This window comes from Ovis aries, chromosome 5, assembly GCF_016772045.2.
Source record: "Ovis aries strain OAR_USU_Benz2616 breed Rambouillet chromosome 5, ARS-UI_Ramb_v3.0, whole genome shotgun sequence".
In the NCBI taxonomy this organism is placed as follows: domain Eukaryota; kingdom Metazoa; phylum Chordata; class Mammalia; order Artiodactyla; family Bovidae; genus Ovis; species Ovis aries.
Window position 1 is genome coordinate 91,848,436 of NC_056058.1, and position 19,829 is coordinate 91,868,264.

A 19,829-nucleotide genomic window follows, 5' to 3' on the forward strand; every position below is an offset into this window, starting at 1 on the left:
GGAGGTGAGGCTTTGGCCTTAGCTTTTTTCATCGACTGCGCTCAATATACTTTAAACATCTGGTTGGTATAATTACATTAGCTGACGCTCTTCACTAGGTTCCCACTGGGTCTGGCTCTGGACTGGGTAATAATAATAGGGCTTCTTTTGTCTTAGTTAAGGCATGAAGCAGGTGTCATAGTGGCAGAAAAAATGGGCCCTCTAATTTTGTGGTTCTTGGTCCAGTAGGTTTTTCCTCACAGTGAAGATTTTGTAATGCCCTCCTCTCACTATTCTGAAATATAATAAGACTAACCTGTAAGTTATTTCAACATTTAATACGATGCTTTAATGCTATTATTCAGAGGACCTAATAGAAAGTTGTATACAATTAAGTCATACATTTATTTATTTAACAAATTTTTATTGTTAAAAGATTTATCCAACAAATATTTATTGAGTATCTACTCTTTGCCGGGTCATGAAGGAACTGGTTACCCACTCCAGTATTCTTGCCTGGAGAATCACATGGACAGAGAAGCCTGGCGGGCTAGAATCCATGGGGTCACAAAGGGCTGGACACGACTGACCGATTCCCAGACAGATGAAAAACAAAATAAGGTCTCTGCTGGCCTGGAGGCTGCTTGCAGTGGGGAGTGAGGAGAAAGAGGATGAATACTGAACATAATTAATAAGTAGATTATATTGTATGCTAGAGTGATGTATGTTAACAGAAAACGGAAAAGATAGAGCAAGACAAGGGGCTTGAAGAGTGTGGGGAAGGTCACAGTTTATATATTTAATTACGGTGTCTGGAGTAGACCTCATGGATAAAGGAAGCCCAAGCAAAGGACTGAAGGAAGTGAAGAAGTAGCTAAGTGGATATCAGGAAAAAAGTGTTCCAGGCAGTGGGGGGAGCCACAGGAAAAGTCTGGTGTCCTCTGGGACTCTGATAGTGGGGCACAGTGAGCAACGGGGAAGAATAAACAGGTCAGAGATGTAACAGGAACCAAGCCATGAAGTACCTTGGAGGTAATTCTAAGGTCTTTGGTGTTATGTGGCAGCCATCAATAAGACTTGAGTAAAGAATATGTATTTAAGGGTGCAATCTAGAGTCAGATAATCATGAAACAGAGTTTAAAGCTATCTTAGTGTCTATATTTAGTCAGGTAGGACATGGGACAATTTTCGCTATTTATGTCTAGTTGTCTAATAGTGTCACTATTTATTACTGTCTAACTTTTAAAAAGACAATTAGTATCCCCAACACCCAATACAAATAGTGCTCCCCAATCACTGTGGCAACTTAATTCCCCTACAGATGTCTAAAATACTGACCAGGCAATACTGCCATCTCCCAACTGAGAATCATTTCCCCACAGCAACAGTTTTTAAACATTTTGGTTTTGGGAACTCAAAGGTTATTGAGGATCTCAAAGAGCTTTTGTGTGTGTGTGTGAGTGGGTTATATCTATCAAAATTTACCATTTTAGAAATTAAAATTGAGAACATGTTAAGACACACTGTGTTCTTGGGCTGAAAAAATTAAAATGACCATACTACCCAAGGCAAGCTACATTTTCAATATAATTGTCGCCAAAAATACTAAAGACATTTTTCATGGAACTAAAACAAATAATTTTAAAATAAGAATGGAACAAAAGAGCCTGAATAGCCAAGACATTCTTGGGAAAGAACAGCCCTGAAAGGAGTCATGCTCCCTGACTGCAGACTATATTACAAAGCCACAGTAATCAAAACAGTATGGCAGTGGCACGGAAGCAGACAGCAGATGAATGGGACAGAATACGGAGCCCAGGAATAAACTCAGTCACTTATGGTCACTTAATCTATGACAAAGCAGGCAAAAATATACAATGGAGAAAAGCCAATATTGAAGAGTGCTGGGAAAACTGGACAGCTACGTGTACAATGAGAGTAGAACATTTCCTCACACCATATGCAAAAATAAATGCAAAATGGATTACAGACCTAAATGTAAGGCTGAAAACTCCTAGAGGAAAACATAGGCAGAAACAGTGTTTGACATAAATCACAGCAATATTGTTTTTTGGATCTGTCTTCTAAAGCCAGGAAGTAAAAGAAAAAATAAACAAATCGGACCTAATTAAACTTCATCTCTTTGGCACTGCAAAGGAAACCATTGACTAAAAGTCAACCTGCAGAATGGAAGAAAATATTTGCAAATGATATGACTATTAAGAAGTTAATATCTAAGATTATATTATCATGTCATACAACTTAATATAAAAAAAACCTGATTAAAAATGAGCAGGATACCTGAATAGACATTTTTCCAAAGAGGAAAGGCAGATGGCCAACAGGCACCTGAAAAGATGGCTAACCCTGCCAATCATCAGGGAAATACAAATCAAAACCATAATTACATACTACTTCACACAGGTCATCATTTCTGTAATCAAATGTAGAGGAACGTAATCAGGATGTGGAGGAAAAAGAACTCTCATATACTGTTGTTTGGAATTTAAACTGGTACAGTCAGGACTCTACCAGTGGCCCAGTGGCTAAATTTCTCTAAATCTCAATACAGGAGACCTGGGTTCAATCCCTAGTCAGGGAGCTAGATCCAGCTTGCCACAACTCAGACCTGGTGCAGCAAAATAAACAAACAAACTGGCATAGCCATTCTGGAAAATGATATGGAGGTTTCTCAAAAAAACTGAAAAAAAAAAAAACTTTTCCCTATGACCCAGCTATTCCACTGCAGGTAATATATCTGAAAAAAATCAAACCTCAAATTTGAAAAGATACATGCATCTCCATGTTCATGGCAGCATTATTGAAAATTGCCAAGATAGAGAAGCAAACTAAGTGTCCATCAACAGATGAATGGATAAAGGAGATGTGTTACACAATGGAATGTGGTATACTATTTGGCCACAAAAAGGGGGAAATTTTGCTATTTGCAGCAATATGAATAAACTTGGAACATACTATGCTAAGGGAAATAAGTCAGAGAAAAACAAATCCTGTATAATACCACAGATGAAATATAAAAAATATAGCAAATTAGTGACTATAACAAAAAAGAAACAGATTCACGGATACAAAGAATAGATTAGTGTTTAGCAGCAATGAGAGGGAAGGGGGCAGGGGCAATGTAGAGATAGAGATATAAGGTATTATGTATAAAATAAGCTACAATGATGTATAACACAGGGGATACGGCCAATATTTTAGAATAATTATAAATGGAGCATAACCTTTAAAAATTGTGAATCACTATATTGTACACCCATGGACTGCAAGGAGATCCAACCAGTCAATCTTAAGGGAGATCAGTCCTGAATACTCATTGGAAGGACTGATGCTAAAACTGAAACTCCAATACTTTGGCCACCTGATGCGAAGAGCTGACTCATTGGAAAAGACCATGATGCTGGGAAAGATTGAAGGCAGGAGGAGAAGGGGACAACAGAGGATGAGAGGATGAGATGGTTGGATGGCATCACCAACTCAATGGACATGAATTTGAGTAAACTCTGGGAGTTGGTGATGGACAGGGAGGCCTGGCGTGCTGAAGTCCATGGGGTTGCAAAGAGTTGGACACAACTGAGTGACTGAACTGATGTTGTACACTTATAAATTACATAATATTATATTACATCAACTATACTTGAATTAAACAATAAGAGATATTCATTTAGAAATAACAATAATAAATTCATGACATGTTAACATTCAGTTCAGTACAGTTCAGTCACTCAGTCGTGTCTGACTCTTTGTGAGCCCATCAACTGCAGCACGCCAGGCCTCTTTGTCCACCAACTCCCGGAGTCCACCCAACCTCATGTCCATTGAGGTTGGTGATGTCATCCAATCATCTCATCCTCTGTCATCCTCTTCTCTTCCTGTCCTCAATCTTTCCCAGCATCAGGGTCTTGAATTAGTTCTTTGTCAGGTGGCCCAAGTATTGGAGTTTCAGCTTCAACATCAGTCTTTCCAATGAACACCCAGGACTGATCTCCTTTAGGATGGACTGGTTGGATCTCCTTGTAGTCCAAGGGACTAATGTTAACATTAGAGTGATCAAATATTATGCAGCCTTTGAAAAACTCTATTGTACACTCACGAGAGAATGACAGTAAAAAAAAAGCAAACAACATCTCAGTATTATTTATAAAAGAGTTTTGACTTCATAAATCCCTAAATGGGTCTTGGGAATTCCTAGAGGTTCCTGAGCTACACTTTGAGAACCATGACTAAGAGCAACAGAAATAAAGTTTAATGTATATATGAGTTTATTTCCCTTGGGGTCTAGTGCTGTGCCAAGTCACTTCAGTCATGTCTGACTCTTTTCGACTCCACGGACTGTAGCCCGCCAGACTCCTCTGCCCATGGGATTCTCCAGGCAAGAGTACTGGAGTGGGTTGTCATTTCCTCCTCCAGGGGTTCTTCCCAATGCAGAGATCAAACCTGAGTTTCCGCATTATAGGCAGATTCTTTACTATCTGAGCCACCAAGGAAGCTCAAATGAAAGTCGTTCAGCTGTGCCCGACTCTTTGTGACCCCATGGGCTACAGAGTCCATGGAATTCTCCAGGCCAAAATACTAGAGTGGGTAGCTGTTCCCTTCTACAGGGGATCTTCCCAACCCAGGGATCGGACCCAGGTCTCCCGCATTGCAGGCGATTCTTTACCAGCTGAGCTGCCAGGGAAGCCCAGGGATCTAGAATTAGATGCAAAAGAATATTTATAGTATCCTGTATCACCAGGTGCATTCTTGAGTGCTAGAAGTGAACCGTCTTGGTATATGCTGGGGAACCCAAAATTTATGATAGAAGAATGGGAAACAAGACAGATAGGAAACTGGAAAATAAAGGCAAAGGAGACTCTGGGCTTTATAAAAGGAGGAGAGGCAGTAGAGAAGTTATGTCTAAACATTTAAGAGTTTAAATAAATTATGGCAAAAACATTTAAAGACTTTATTTTCAATTAACATTTAACAAGAAACTGCATGTATCTGACTTGCTCTTAGAGTAGAAACACAAAAGTTGTTTGGCCTAAAATAAATGTAAAAATATATCATGAACTCCTCTGTTTTTACAAGTCCTTATAGACACTTTAGGGCCTTCCGTAACTATATATTCAATTAAATTCTGCACAGAAAAGTATGGGGTTTCAGATGATTATCTGAATAATTCACATAAGTGAATTAACCAGCTGGAGAGGTCTTTTGCAATGGAATAAAATTCTTTAGATTTAAAAAATTAAAAATCATATTAGGTGATTAAATCTTTTTATATGTTTTAGGCGATAACACTGAAAATTGCCACCTGTCAGGCCTTTGTCTTTAGAATATCTTTCTTTTTATTTCTCATCTGCATAATATCTACTCATTCAAGGGTCTGCTTCTCATCTTGGCACCTACTGCAGGATCTCAGATTCTGAAGGCCCAGGAGATAAAACTTAGAGTCCAAGTTCAAAAGCGCATCTAGGACTTGAAGCACCCCCTGCAACCAGGTGGTCATACCGACCTGGCATCAATGGCTCCAGTGACAGGGAATCCCCACTTCCACAGGAATATTCTGATTCATTTTTTGGCAATTATAAATTAGGGGGGATGCTTCTTTGCATTTTGTCTCTCTGAAGCTTTTGTCTAAATTTAAATGAAATAAGGGGTGAAAAAGAGGGAAGGCAGCTGTCACTGAGATGATGTGACTCGTGCTTGTCACCTGCCCTCCTGCACTGGAGAGTGTGGATGGCTTGCTGAGCATCTATTCTATTCCTAGTGTGTCTCTTCCCCAAAACAAGAGAAGCCACAAAGGCCGAAGTGGTGTTTCCGGACTTCTTTGCAAGCTGGGGTTGCAGATGTGATTCGGGCCGCATCGATCAGAGGTATCTGCCTGAGATCTGACACTAGAGCTCAGTTCTCCGAGAGGGTGAACTGCTCACAGAGCGAGCAGGAGAGGCGTACGCTGCCGTCACAGCGCCTTCCCCACAGGCTCACGTGGCAGGAGCTGAAACATCTTGGCTCTTTCGTGTAGCTCTGGTATTAACTCCTGGAAATCAGACTTAGAACTTGTTTTCTTAGGCCCTTCCTGCCTCCAAAGATTCTGTGATTCACTAAAAACTCTATAATAAATCCCTTTCTGATGAAACGTGCTAGAAGGAAGTTTGCTCTCTGGATTGAAACTTGGTCTTTACTATTCTTACCAACCCCTAACAACACCCTCCCCGTGACAGGCTTTTGGATAACTGACCAAAAAATCATTTCAACATCTTCCTTTCTCTAGTACAAGCTGGTGGGTTCAGTGACTAGATCTGGACTGGCATCCTTGCCCTGCCATTTATGAGCTGGAGTGTGTATATGTGTGTGCGTGTGTGCGTGTGTGTGTGTGTGCGTGTGTGTGTGTGTGTGTTGATCTGGACAAGTTATTTAAACTTCACACCTCTGTTTTCTATTTTGTAAAGGGAAGATAACAACAATACCTAATTAGGTTGTTGTGAGATTAATTGCGATAATCCTTATATCAGGCTTAGGGTGGTGTCTGACACGTGATAAGGGCTCAATAAACGTTAGTTGCTACGATTACTGTCATCATTTTCATTGAGCTAGCTTCAATGGCCTTGATTTTAAAACACCAGATACCGAGGATGTATTCTGGTTAGCTTGTCAATGTCCTTCTTTAAAGAGTAGCTTCCAAAACTGAATTCCTACCCCAGGTTGTCTGATGAACCCAGAAGGGAGTATCATTTCAGTATCCTCCTCTGATTGAATGTAACAAAACTCATGTATGTATAATTCACTCTCATGGAGATTAAGCTTGATTCAAACTCAAAGACTTTATTTTCTACTGTTAAATCAAGAAATCACTGCTTTTTACACAGGCAAGCCTTTTGATTTATAATTTTTAATGTTCATTTTGCAGAACTAAGTCTATTATTTAAGTTTGCTGATTATATATATGTATAAATTGTACATTATATATAGTATATATGTATACAAATAGCATACATATTGGTCTGATATATAATGAGTTAATTATGCTTCTAGCAAGTTTGATAAAGAAGCAGTCAATTATCTCCTCAAAGTCAATAGTCACTATGTCACACAGGTTAGACAAGGGACAGAGTGCTGCATTCCTCTGCGTGGCATTTCTCACTGCCATCAATCCTTTAATATAATCACCCTTTGGGGTGGATCATTCAGTCATTTCTGAGTCTAACCACACTATCATGCCATCCAAATATCCCTGCAGTAAGATTTTATTTCAAAAGCCTAGTTAAATCCAGATCCTCTCTGCAGTATCTCCCTAATTCACTGTTCTAGAAAATTCATTTATTTATTTACACACCTATATCATAATGCAACAAAATATATAGAATAGTTTAATTTTAAACAATGATTAAATGATGATTGTTAAAATTTAAACAATTTTAAACGATGATTCTAACATCGAAAGCATTTCTTCAAGCACTGGGTAAAACCCTGGAGCTGGCCCTCCAAGTCAAATCAGCAATTCTCTATTTCTTTACTCAAAGGATCATTTTGTAATCTTACGTCCACAGAACTCAATTAATTATTTTATAGTATTTCTCTTCCCCTCATTTCCCACTGCTAGTGGGACCACCACTTTTTCAGCCCATAGTCCTTCACCTCTAGAGCATATCAAACCCAATGATTAATCTCTTTTGTCATCCCACCTATTCTTCCAGAGCAGTATCTTCTAGCCATGTGACCAGCATATGAATCACACATGATTTCTGCAATTTCCTGTAAAACACTAGTTCAGACTCAGGTCTCACCTGCCCTTATGCTAAATTTTCATTTTAATTACTCTCCTTACAAATATTATCAACTGTTTGTTTTTAGAAGAACACTTTTGCATTTCTATAATTAGAATATGACTTAGCTTTTAAAAAAATAAAATTATCAAAGGATGCAACATTTATTTCTATGTGCAATATGGTATCAGAAAGTATACTATCTGCTTAAAAGTCTTCTACAATTTTCTTTATTTAAAGCCAAACAGAAACATTAAGTTAGAAAAGAAATAGAGCATTCTTGGGAACTTTATGATACATTTTGTATAAAATTTTGATTTTATGTTTCAAGAAATATAGTTTTAAGATTTTAAGATAGTGAGAGTTTAAAAATTAAGAATGATATTCACAAATAACTCCCACCCCACCCCCACCCCCCCCGGGTAAATTATTTTACCCTTGATAATTCACAAATATAAAGGAACTCTTACATTTTGTATATAATACTTTCAATGGAACTATGTTGAGTTTAAAGGACATCTATTTTCTCTTCTTCAGTGATAGATTTTAAATAGTGATCATAAATTCTAAGACTGCATTTATCAGATATCATCAATGTTATTAAATGTGATGATGTCTATGAAAGGCCTATGCTATTAAAAATTCAAACTGCTACAATCCTATAAAAGAAACAGCATAGCTACTCCTATTCTAGTAGAGCTACCATATTCGGAGGGCCACTCAAGCAACAATGGCTTCCATCTTACGCAATTTGCTTGAGTAACCCACAAAAGTTAATTTTTTAAAAGGATAATATCTTGGATGCATATGTGCTTGGCATTTAGTATATCAATCTTTCAAAGACCAGACTTGCCTTTTTCTGTACAGCTAGCTTTTCATTTTCTTTCTCTGAATAGACCCATAATGTTCAGGGAAAATACCAAGAATAATAAATCCAAATCTCTGTATAAAATATACCTTCATGACACACTCAAGCTGGAAATCACAGGAACCAATAAAAATGCAGGCAGCCTACTGATAATGAGGTCAGAAATACAAATAAATTTACTTTTAATGAAGACTGGAGGCACAGTAATCAAAGTGTTAAAATTCATTTCATGCATATCTCATTTGCTTCTTAGCTGATATTTACCACGCAATCTGTGAGAAAGTAGAGGCCTAAGAAGCTCCAGATAAATGGCTCAATTAATTGTACAGAGGTAGACTTCTTTGAGCTGAGCTGGAGCTGTGAGCTCTTTATTAAAAGCACTATTCTGTAGCCCATAACCTTGTTCCTTGACTCCTCTCTGGTTTCCAATTTAAACAAGTCCCCATGCGGCCTGCTCTAAAGGGCTTTGTCTCCCTGTCATTGTTAAGAGAGCTGAGGCATCCTGGAAGTGTGAAATCAGACCTCATGAGTTGAACGGTTCCCCAGGGAACGCCGGACTGCGCAGAAGGTCAAAGTCATGGGCCGGACCATCTAAAAGTGTCTGATCGCCGGTCTGTGACACAGCAAGTTGGGGGTGGTGGTGAGGAGGTGGGGGGGGGTGGGTAGGGCTAGACTGAAGAGGACTGAAATTGAACACATCTTAATTAAAGCCCACAGACAGCAAAACAAAATGTTTTCTAGGCAGCCTGTCAAACGGGGCTTAAATTTAGCTCTGCTAATGAATCTGAGCTGCTAACTGTTATTTCTTAAGATAATAAGACTCTCACGGAAGCTGATAAAAAAACTGTAGCATGTCTTTTTCTGCTGTTTTGTTACTTAAATATTTTCCAACAATGAAGACAGTTTTCCTAAAGAAAAACATGGGAAAAGTCTATGCAAATAAAGGGGTAGTAAACATCTCTCTTAATAACTAGTAGGTTTCCAGACTCCGGGGGCTGGTGAGTTGCAAGTCTTGATGTGCAGCCTTGTTCCGGAAAAAGATATGCTCATTTAGTGGGACTGTTTCAATGACAGCTCTGTTAATTGTAAAATTCTCTCCCTCTCTTCCTTTTTTTTTTCTTGCTTTCCCTCTATTGTTTCCTGAAAGAGATGTGCATTAATTTGAGAGATCAGTTCACCTGGAGTGAAGAAGTTTTATATGAGTGTACCTTTTAATACAGTGAAAAGGCAGAGCATCTTTTGAAAGGGTTTCACAGTTCTCCCATATCAGTGTTTCTGAAACTGAGTGCTTGGTATCCCTGGGGAGGCTGTGACCTCTTCCTCAGGAGCTCAAAAAAACAACCCAAGGGAAAATGAAGGGGAGGGGCTGAGGAGAAGAACCCTTTTCTTTTTCTTCTTTAAGAACTTGAAAGAACCAAGAGGCCAGGTCTAAATACTCTGCAAAGAAAGCTTCACTCAATATAGAAGACTTTAAATGTTCAGCTGAAAGCAAAAATTAGGCCCCATCTAAAGAAGAATAATGAGAAGCTAGGAAAGACAAATTCCAACATACAGTGAACTGTTTCCCACCATCAAAAAAAAGAAAAAAAAAAAATTTCCCCCCTCATTGGTCTTTCTCTCCACACAATCTGTCCAGCTTCAAGGAACACTTGATTTAGCAGTAGAATCTCCCCCAGTGAACACAGGGCCAGATAGTCGGAAGATTTTGCTCTGATGGTCCAGAGAGACATTAACCTTTCCACTGGTTCCTTGAAAGGTAAGTAAGTTGTACCACGCAGTATTTTTCAGTGAATTGAACTTTTTCCCTCCTGAGGAATTTCACTGACCAACTTTGAAAACCAGAGTGCCACTTTCTCAGGCTGTGAAAGGCTGCCCACAATTTGACTGAAATTTCAATCCACTCCTGTGCCTCGTTCAATGCATGTGTATGTGTGGGAGTTGTAAATGGGGGCCTTAACCACCAGAGTTAATCTCTTTTTAAAATCTGTATTAACCTTAATGATTTGAAGTGCACTGTCCAACACTGGGCCATTGAGACCGAAGAAAAAACGACCCTCAACTATCAACAGTTTATTAGGGGCTTAACTGAAGTGACCTACTGTAGTAGCCTTCAGCTGAACAAGGCTATAGGCTTTTTGTGGAAAGGAGAAGAATTGAGGGTTTCATTAAAAAGTAATTTGTGCTTTATACTCACTCATTCAAAGAGAGTCTCAATTGCTCTTTATTCACACAGAGTTAATACAGTATCACAATGTTTCTCAATGAATGTGTTGTAACAAAAGAAAAATTTTACATTTTGAAAGGAAAAAACTCTTTGTAACTGCAGTAAGATTGATGGCTACTTAAAATATTATAGAATCTCTTTTCTAGTGCTCATGCTAAATGATGAAATATTGTAATTAAAATTTTTTTGCTTAAACTGTGGATGCTTCACTTGATATTCTGGTCATTAAACATATTTTAAGAATTGAGTGAAGTTGGTCAAATATAAATTTGTGTTGTTGGACTTGTCTGGAAAAGTGTTTGGAAACCAACCAAGTATCTTATGGCAACAGCCCCGTTTATATCAGCTCAAAAGTATTTTTTACTTCACACAGAGAGCTATCAGTGATTTAAAATCTCCCCTCTCCATCCACAACAGTCCTAAACAGATGCTAATTTGAGCGTTTGTAGACAGCACCACTGATTCTCTTCCCTTTCCTCAAACTGTTGCTAAGTATCTTGTAGAGCCTATGATTATCCATCGAGATGCACAACATATTTTTAAAGTTCTACTTTGAAAAAGCAGGAGATAAAGTATACAAAGAGCTTATTTGTGTCCCAAATTTCATGCTAAAGACCAAGAAGGATCAGTATATATTTATATGTATGTATTTATAGGTAAGTATGCATTTATCCTTTACAGAAGTAAAGACTTTTTTAAAAAAAATTGGCAGAATATTCAGACATCTGACTTGAATATATGGTCCTCAGTTTTGGCCACCATCACAAATGTCACAAAGACCACAAAAGGCCCAAGAGTGAGCGAGGTCAAAGACTGAATTATCCTCTTGCCCCTGAATAGTTCAACATCTCTCTTGTTCAATTCAGAGCACATTAGATTATAAGGTCAGTGTGGAATGAGGAATCATTAGATTTATATCCCTAAAACTGGAAGGAAAAAATGGAGAATCTGTTATTTAGTATTCTCCAAATTAAAGTCCATTTTATCAGAACAAAATTATGTCTCACTGAATCCCTAGGGAAAAGGCAATTGCTATTCACACTAATTTACATAGAACCATTATGAAAGAAATATACCTATTTTCTCCAGCTTCAAGAGAACATGTACTTTAACTTGCATAGTGGCATATAGGCCATCTGGGTTAAAGTAATTGGCATATTCATGAAGTTTCAAAAGCAATGACAGCTTCTCTCCAAGAGACACAAACAGATAATTACATTTAACTTGTGTAATGGGCAGGTATCTAAACTTCTGAAGTAAATGGGATTTGAATTTTTGTATAAGAAATTATTGTACCCACTATCAATATCCAGGGATAGTTCTTAATACTTCGATGCTAGTGGTTAGGAGCTTGCCTGCCAGTGCAGGAGACATAAACAGACGTGAGTTCGATCCCTGGTTCAGGAAGATCCCCTGGAGAAGGAAATGGCAACCCACTCCAATAGTCTTGCCTGGAGAATCCCATGGACAGAAGAGCCTGGTGGGCTACAGTCCATGGGGCCTCAAAGAGTGGGACACGACTGAAGCGACTGGCATGCACGCACAAACACATGATACCCTCTGACATACTTTTAATTTTAGTTTTTATCTTCAGATGCTTTTAGCCCAACAGTGGGTGCTCCCCTTCACTGCAGAAAATACTCAAGAAAAGTGAAGATGCCTCCTGTGATGGTAAGTGTCATTGCCATGAATTTCTGAATCTACCTGCTGCTGGGAATCAAAGGCTGGCCAGAGCCTCTGTAGTGTAAAAGCAGCGCTGAATTCCTCTTCTGGTCTTTAAGTTCATGTTCAAAGTGAACAAAAAAGAACAGACCAGTTAGTCAACCACTCATGTTGACTGTTGGTTCCAATAATGAAAGCTCATAATAAATAAAAACATTTTGTCCAGATTGATTTGGTTACAATCACACATGAAATAAAATAGAACATGAATAAACTTGACATTCACTAATTGTTTAGTACAAGAAGCCAAGTCAGTATAGGTGCAAAAAAATTACAGTCTTCTCTCCCACTATTTTTAGGTATGCCTATCTGGAAACAATATCTGACAGTTGTTATTATCTGCTTGGTTAAAAATGAGTTGATAATATCTTCCAAAAAGAAACTGTAAAGTCCTAGCATTTTTACTTTTATCAAACAATAAACAGTCACTCAATACTATGCAAATATTAAAAAATTTAAAATATTGTCATTTTGGAATAGACATCTGCTATTTTAGTTTTAAGACATGTGATCTTTTAATTAGCTTTTGATTCTGTTCCATTTATTAAGGGCAGCAGTGACCAAATAATGAGCTTGCAAGCCCTCATTTGGTAGGAAAAGTATATTTCTCCATTTCAAATAACTTAGCTACCCTTTGAGGGTCAACTTGCTGGCCATTCACAGTGGTAAGCATATCTCTACAAATTATAAGTGGATACTTTCAGGAACAGGGAAGTTTGCACAAAAATTGGTCAAGTCAATCCTATTTATTGTCCATCTTGAGATGGACAATTTAAGGAATCGTATTAATACCTCCCAAATCCTATGAAATTACACAGTAAGTAAATGCTCACATAGCTGTAAATTCAAAACAATAGTTCTGGAAAGTAATGAGATAATTAACATGTTATAGAAACAGCAGTATCCAAATCAGGAAGCTTTAAGATATCATATTGATTTTGGCATTTTTACAGGCCTGTTTCTTGAAAAAAAGAGTTTAGAACAATGTAGATGTTTAGTTTAGATCCAGAATTATCTCTGAGATGTACTAGGGAATTTGGACAACTAAAGAATTGGATCGGCAACACAGATACCAAAAGTTCATTTCAAGTAATTGAGTGTTATGTATCTAAATTTTTCAGCAAACGATGTAAGAGATTTCATGCATGTTTGAATTATCAGTGTTGATGCTACAATATCACCTGAGGGAAGCTGATACTGTTTTAAGAAAAGAAGATACATCATTACTACCCAGAGATGCCAAAATGACAAAACCTGAAAGAAATATAACCACTATATTGACTAAACCTTGGAGAAGGCAACAATTCAAAAGCTGTTTTCCTTTTTACTGTTCATTTTTTATTATGTTACCTTTCTTTTAAACAGTGGAGACAGTATAAAAATCAGATGGATAGCAAATCTTTGTAAGATCAACACACTTTACAGTTTACTTTGATTATTCAGTCAGATGAAATGAAAAGTTCCATCATCAAACTATAGACCTGGCATGCTGCTTGATACACAGGCCAAAGGAAAACAGCATCGTTTCTTACCTGTGACGTCAGCAGCCATTAACCCTTCTGCTCTGATCACTTTCACTTGGAGGAAGCCCACATCTTTCAGGTTGTGAAATATCCGCAATGGGCTCTGAAACACCCCAAAGTCAGTATTAGAAAAGAAAGGTCCTAAAACACCTCTAGGAGTGCTCTGAGAAAATACCAAGTGCTATGGTTGATCTCAGGATGCTGCTGAAATGATCCAAGGGATATTTGTGTTTCTTCAATAAGGATGCCCTTTTCTGCCATCATGAATGTGTACCCATACACACATACGTTTGTGTAGATAATTATTGCTATGTAAGTAGATTTTTTTTAAGGGTAAAAAAAATACAACAACATTGCTTCTCCATAAGTAATTAGCAGTAGATAGTGAACAATCAATTATAAAATATGACATGCCTGCTTTCTTCCATCCATCTCCTTTACCAAAGCACTCCAAGAAATCTTTCATCTATAGGTATGATGGTCTGGAGACTCATGATTCTTAATAGGAATCTTAGATTGTTGGTTAAGTAACAAACACACTTAAGGCTTTGAGAGTAAGAAAGACAACATTAAATTAATTATTTTTCTACTATATTTTCTCCTTGGTGAACTTTGGAAACTGTAGGTGCTAGATGAGGGTTAAAGATTTAAATATTAGAAAATACCACACACACTTTTACTTTCAGGTAAAAGACATATATAATCTTTTAAAATAAATCAGGCTGATTACTAAAAATAAATTCAAAAGTGATGGATAATCTTTTCTTAAATTTGTAAATTTATCTGTCATTGTAGTAGGTGTAAAAGTATAGAAATTTTGATAGAAGAATCAGACTCAAATGCTAAAACCAATTTAATTTCATGAATTAATAATGGTAGAGTATGAATAAGTGTAATACCTAAAGGAACTAAAAGAGGGGATACAAAGAAAATAATTCAAAACTCTCATGAACATAAACGGAGAGTAAAACCAACCAATAGTATATGATACACATTTGTTCTGGAGAAGGAAATGGCAACCCGCTTCAGTATTCTTGCCTGGAAAATTCCATGGATAAAGAAACCTGGCGGGCTACAGTTCATAGGGTCGCAAACAGTTGGACATGACTGAATGACAGGACACACACATTTGTTCATTTGCACCTCAATGCAATTTTCTCATGACAAAATCAGTATTTTTATTCAGTAAATCAAAGGCCCTGCTTTATTGTAATCTTTAATATGTTTTAAAACTGGAAAGCATAACACAGTTTCACATAATTAAGTTATCTATTAAAATGTTACTAAAGATCATTCCCATCTTTGTGTTGAGAACGTGAGAATACTGAGAAGCACAAGCTTACCACGATATTAACTTTATCAACCCTGTATGACTAGTCATTGTTTAGACCGAAGCTTTGACCTTGGTACACTGAGAGGAGGAAACACGGATAGATGTGTAATCTCATAGCCTAACTTTGTTAAAAAAAAAAAAAAAAAAAACAACCAAAACCCAGAGTGTTTAGCACAAGGATTAACTCCTAATCTTTTATTGTTTTTAAACAGCTGTTTATCACCCAAACTCTGTTTAAGCTACCCAGATGACAGGGTTTAATAAAAATGCACTTCTCTCTCCATTTAAATTCCTGTAAATTGATGGTTTAAGAGTGGAAATGTTAGACCGAGTGTTATAATTCAGAGATCTGTAGACTTGTCTTCCTAAGGTGGTAATGGTCAGGTGTGGGAAGCTGCTTCTTATCTCAGAGCTTACTGACTGTTAAGGACCAGGTAAGTCTCCTAATCTAACTGTGGAGAGGAGTTTTATCAAAAAGGTTTCTGTCCTTTAATTTTTAGGAACAATTTAGACCTTTTCATTGTGACTGAAGCAGGTATCTGCAGTCCGAGAATCATTTTTATACTGGTAAACTCACAGCAGAGTCACACTGCTACTGGTGCTTTAGCTCCAAAGTTCTGTTTTCCATGCAGAGGGGTAATTATTTGAAGGTTTCATTTTCTCTTGTCAGCTGACAGTCATTTATGGCAAATTTCAACTGTTTAGGCCAGCAACACATGGATTATAATAAGGACTCCAAGGTGGAGAAAATTAAAAAAAGAAGCAAAACACGTAAATGTATCAGTTAAAAAATATAACTTTAAGGAATACTTCATCAAGAGGTATTCCGGCCTTGTTATTTACAGTTATTTTAGAGGGCCTCTAAACCAGGATGGATTCTGAAGCCAGAAATTTCCATAGCAGAGGAATCTATGATTTGCTGTGAATCCTTTCAGCCCTCAATAGATGGGAAAAGATTGAAATGCTCTGGAGAGGAGTCCTCTTTATTTTTTTAATGAAAGGCTGTATAATATATTTTCTCTATGGCTGCAGCAGCTGTCACGAGAGCATCTCAGTTCAGCTCTATTACGGGAGAGGCAACACCCCATCCTATGGCACTGGGATGCTCTGAGGGGCCAGTGCTGATTGACAGCTTGTCACCGTGACGTCTTATTCCATCTCTGTTATGGAGAAAATTAATGTCACACCACCAGCCTTATGACTCGCTGTCATCTTAGAACCGCTCACCTTTTATCAATGCTCTAAATAACATTTCAAGCCCATCGTCTCACGGTGGACAATCCGGTCAAGGGACATTAAATCAGATGACTGTGAAATGTCATAATAAAAATGGAATGCTAACAACTTCTTCTCTAAACTAGCTCCTCTGGTTTTTAAACTGTGACAAGGGGGAGCAAGGGTTCAGCATCCCCGTTCTGAAAAGGTCATACAATCGCTCTTGGTCTACTACCCATTACTATCCGCCCCCTATTGACCTTCCCTGCTTTCCTCCCTCCAAAAAGGAGGGGAAAAAAAATAAAAATGGAATTAGCCATCTTTTTAGAACGTGGTGATCAAATAGTGGCTCACAGTAATGTCTTTAATTTGTGGGGCTTCAATGCTTCACAATGAACCACCGAATGACAGCAAGGGAGAACCTTCTCAGGGTTGTTTCATGCAAGAGTGGGGGCAAACCACTTACTTTCCTCACCACAACCAGTGCCAACTCAAATTCTTAGGTTTAACCTAACCTCAAAAAAATACACAAAGTTCTCACCGGAAAACTTACAGATAACTCTCCAAATAAACCCTTTTATATGTTTCTCCAAAACAAGTGATATTTCAGACATCATACAGTATTCGTTCACTTTGTAATCTATCTAATAAAAAGGAAACACTCTGAAACACTAAAATACAGGTGTTTGTCTTTGTATTGCTATGAGTAATCATAATAACATGTGCTGTATTATGTACACTAGCTTCTTAGCAAGTATGATTTTAAAGGGAGATTTAGGCTCATCTTGAAATTCAGGGCTAAAAAGCGTATATTTAAAGTTGGCTCGCTTTTTAGTATGTTGAACATAATATAATTTGAGAATTAGCTGGGACATCCACATAATATTTTACATTTTATTGACATAATAGCTAATATTTGAAAGAAGGTATGGAAACAAATATTCAAATTCTCAGTGGAAATACCCGATTTGAGGAATTTCATGTAGCAAAATAAGGGAAAAAAAATCAATAGTAATTGGATCATTTCTAATTACCAAGCCCATTGTATGATACTAACATATGGGACTGTATCAAATATTAATCTATCAAATACAGTATTATAATATCTAGAATCATTTTTACGTTAATATGTGAATTAATTTCTTTACAATTGTTTTAATTCATGAGGCTCACTTTAGGGAATAGGAGAATATGTCTTGGTGGGTACCAAAATGTGAAATAGTTTTCACAACTGCAATCATATATTCGAAGATGTCATACAATACCTTAGGCTCTTAGGTGTTTTAAAAATATATACTATTTAGCCTTGCTAAGTCACCTCTATGAAGCTGTTTATGATAACACCATTGGCGGGTGAGTTGTACAAGCATTAGCAGACAGCTGATTCGGTGCAGATAGCCAGAATAAATTTGCTGAAGTGCACATCCTGCTAATCTGTTTGAAGAATAGTGTAGAGCATTAGTACCAGCACTTCACGTTATCTGCACAGCCTGATAAGGTACATCTTTATTAAATTCAGTTATTGGAAGGATGTCAGTCAGCAAACAGGAATATTTTAAAATCTAAAAAAAAATTAGGCAGTTCTTTGTTAGTCAGAGCTCGGTTTCACGACTGAGAGTCTAGAGGAGCCTAAACACCTGGCAGCATTGTACAATACAAGCTTTGTAATTTTAAGTGGGAAAGCGGTGTTGTTTTTTTTTTCCTTCCAGCTTCATGGGTACTGAGACAGTCTCTTCTTCAAAGCGTCGCTGAGAGAGAACGATGGAGTAAGAGCTCCCCTCTCTGTTGATTCACGAAAACTACAGGGCGGGAAGCGCATGCTTGTGAGGAAGCTGGGAAAGAGACTCGGTTGTCACGCTTGCGCTTGGTAAAATTTGAGAAGGGTACTTGGTGACTCATTCTGCCACCCTGTCACTCTACATCTAATCCAAAGGTAAAGAAGCTTCCTTTTCATTATAGTTCAGACTCCATAATTTCAAAATTAAAAGGATGAAGTGAGGCTGAAAAAGAAAATGATTTCTGTAAATATCCTCTAGTTATCAAAAGTCTGTTAGGTGCTCAGTCATGTCTGATTCTTTGCAACCCCATGGACTGTAACCTGCCAGGCGCTTCTGTTCCTGGGACTCTCCAGGCAAGAGTACTGGAGTGGGTTGCCATTTCCTTCTCTATGGGATCTTCTGGACCCAGGGATCGAACTCGGGTCTCCTGCATCGCAAGCAGATTCTTTACCATTTGAGCCGCCAGGGAAGCCCCTAGTTATCCAGCTACGAATTAAAAAGTTAAGTGCCATTAACTCCATTTCAAATGTGTAAAGACAACGAGATTCTAATTCCAATGACAAATAATCAATGAACCCGCTTTACAGCAGTCTTGTGTAAACTTGACTTTCCATCACGGAAGTTTGCCTTGTGTGATAGGAGACTCTAGAACTGGCTCTGGAAGGGACTCGAGAAAACACCAGGGATCTAGATACCCTCGGGTAACCCAAGTGCTTCCTCGAAGATCTGCTTGGTATTTGCACCTGCCCTGCCTTCTGCTGATTCGTCTGTCAGACAGCTTTTGCAGATATATTCCTGCCACTCCACGTAAGTTATTTACAACCTTATCTAGTCACCCCTGACCCTGAGGGAGGAGGGTTACATACGTACATATCGCTTCAGTATTTCCTCGCGTTCTTTCTGGTCCTCCAGGGAGTTGACGGAGAGGTCAGAGATGCTGACAGTGGCCGAAGCTGTCAGGGTGACCAGCAATACCAGGTGCCCCTCCCCTTCTTCCAGCTGCAACTCCAGCTTGTGTGTCTGCTCCCTACTGAGAGCCGACAGGTCAATCTGGCACCTAAAAACAAATGTTTTGAATTAGCAACAGGCTTTAAAAATTTTTTTTTGGCCACATCAAACAGTGGAGGTGCAGGCTGCTCAGAGCTATGTGAAAAATAAATCAATGGAAATACCATTTGAACCACTGGAAGCATGTTCCTTTCATGTCACCTGACTTCACAAAATTCAGACTCTGATTATTTTAGTAACTAATTGCTTATTTCTTGTAAGAGGCAAGAAGTGTGCTTATCTGATTTGATTACTACCCGTTGTCACCACATTTATAAATCAGCAAGGGCTTTCAACCCCAAGATGGTCCAGATGAGTGAGGCCTTGCTTGTAGAAAGACTAATAGGAGCTGTCTAAACTACCAAAAGTCT

General features: G+C 38.0%; 1 protein-coding gene across 20 annotated transcripts in view; it reads right to left on the reverse strand.

The window, feature by feature from the left end:
- MCTP1 (multiple C2 and transmembrane domain containing 1) overlaps window positions 1-19,829 on the reverse strand; it is a 556,599-nt gene that overhangs the window by 175,056 nt on the left and 361,714 nt on the right. For all 20 annotated transcript variants that reach the window (XM_042250767.2, XM_060416015.1, XM_042250765.2 and 17 more), the window contains 2 exons: window positions 19,282-19,468; window positions 14,095-14,188 (listed from right to left, as the gene is read on the reverse strand). In XM_042250767.2, coding sequence (XP_042106701.1) covers window positions 14,095-14,188; window positions 19,282-19,468 — 281 coding nt within the window. The remainder of the gene's footprint in view (window positions 1-14,094; window positions 14,189-19,281; window positions 19,469-19,829) is intronic.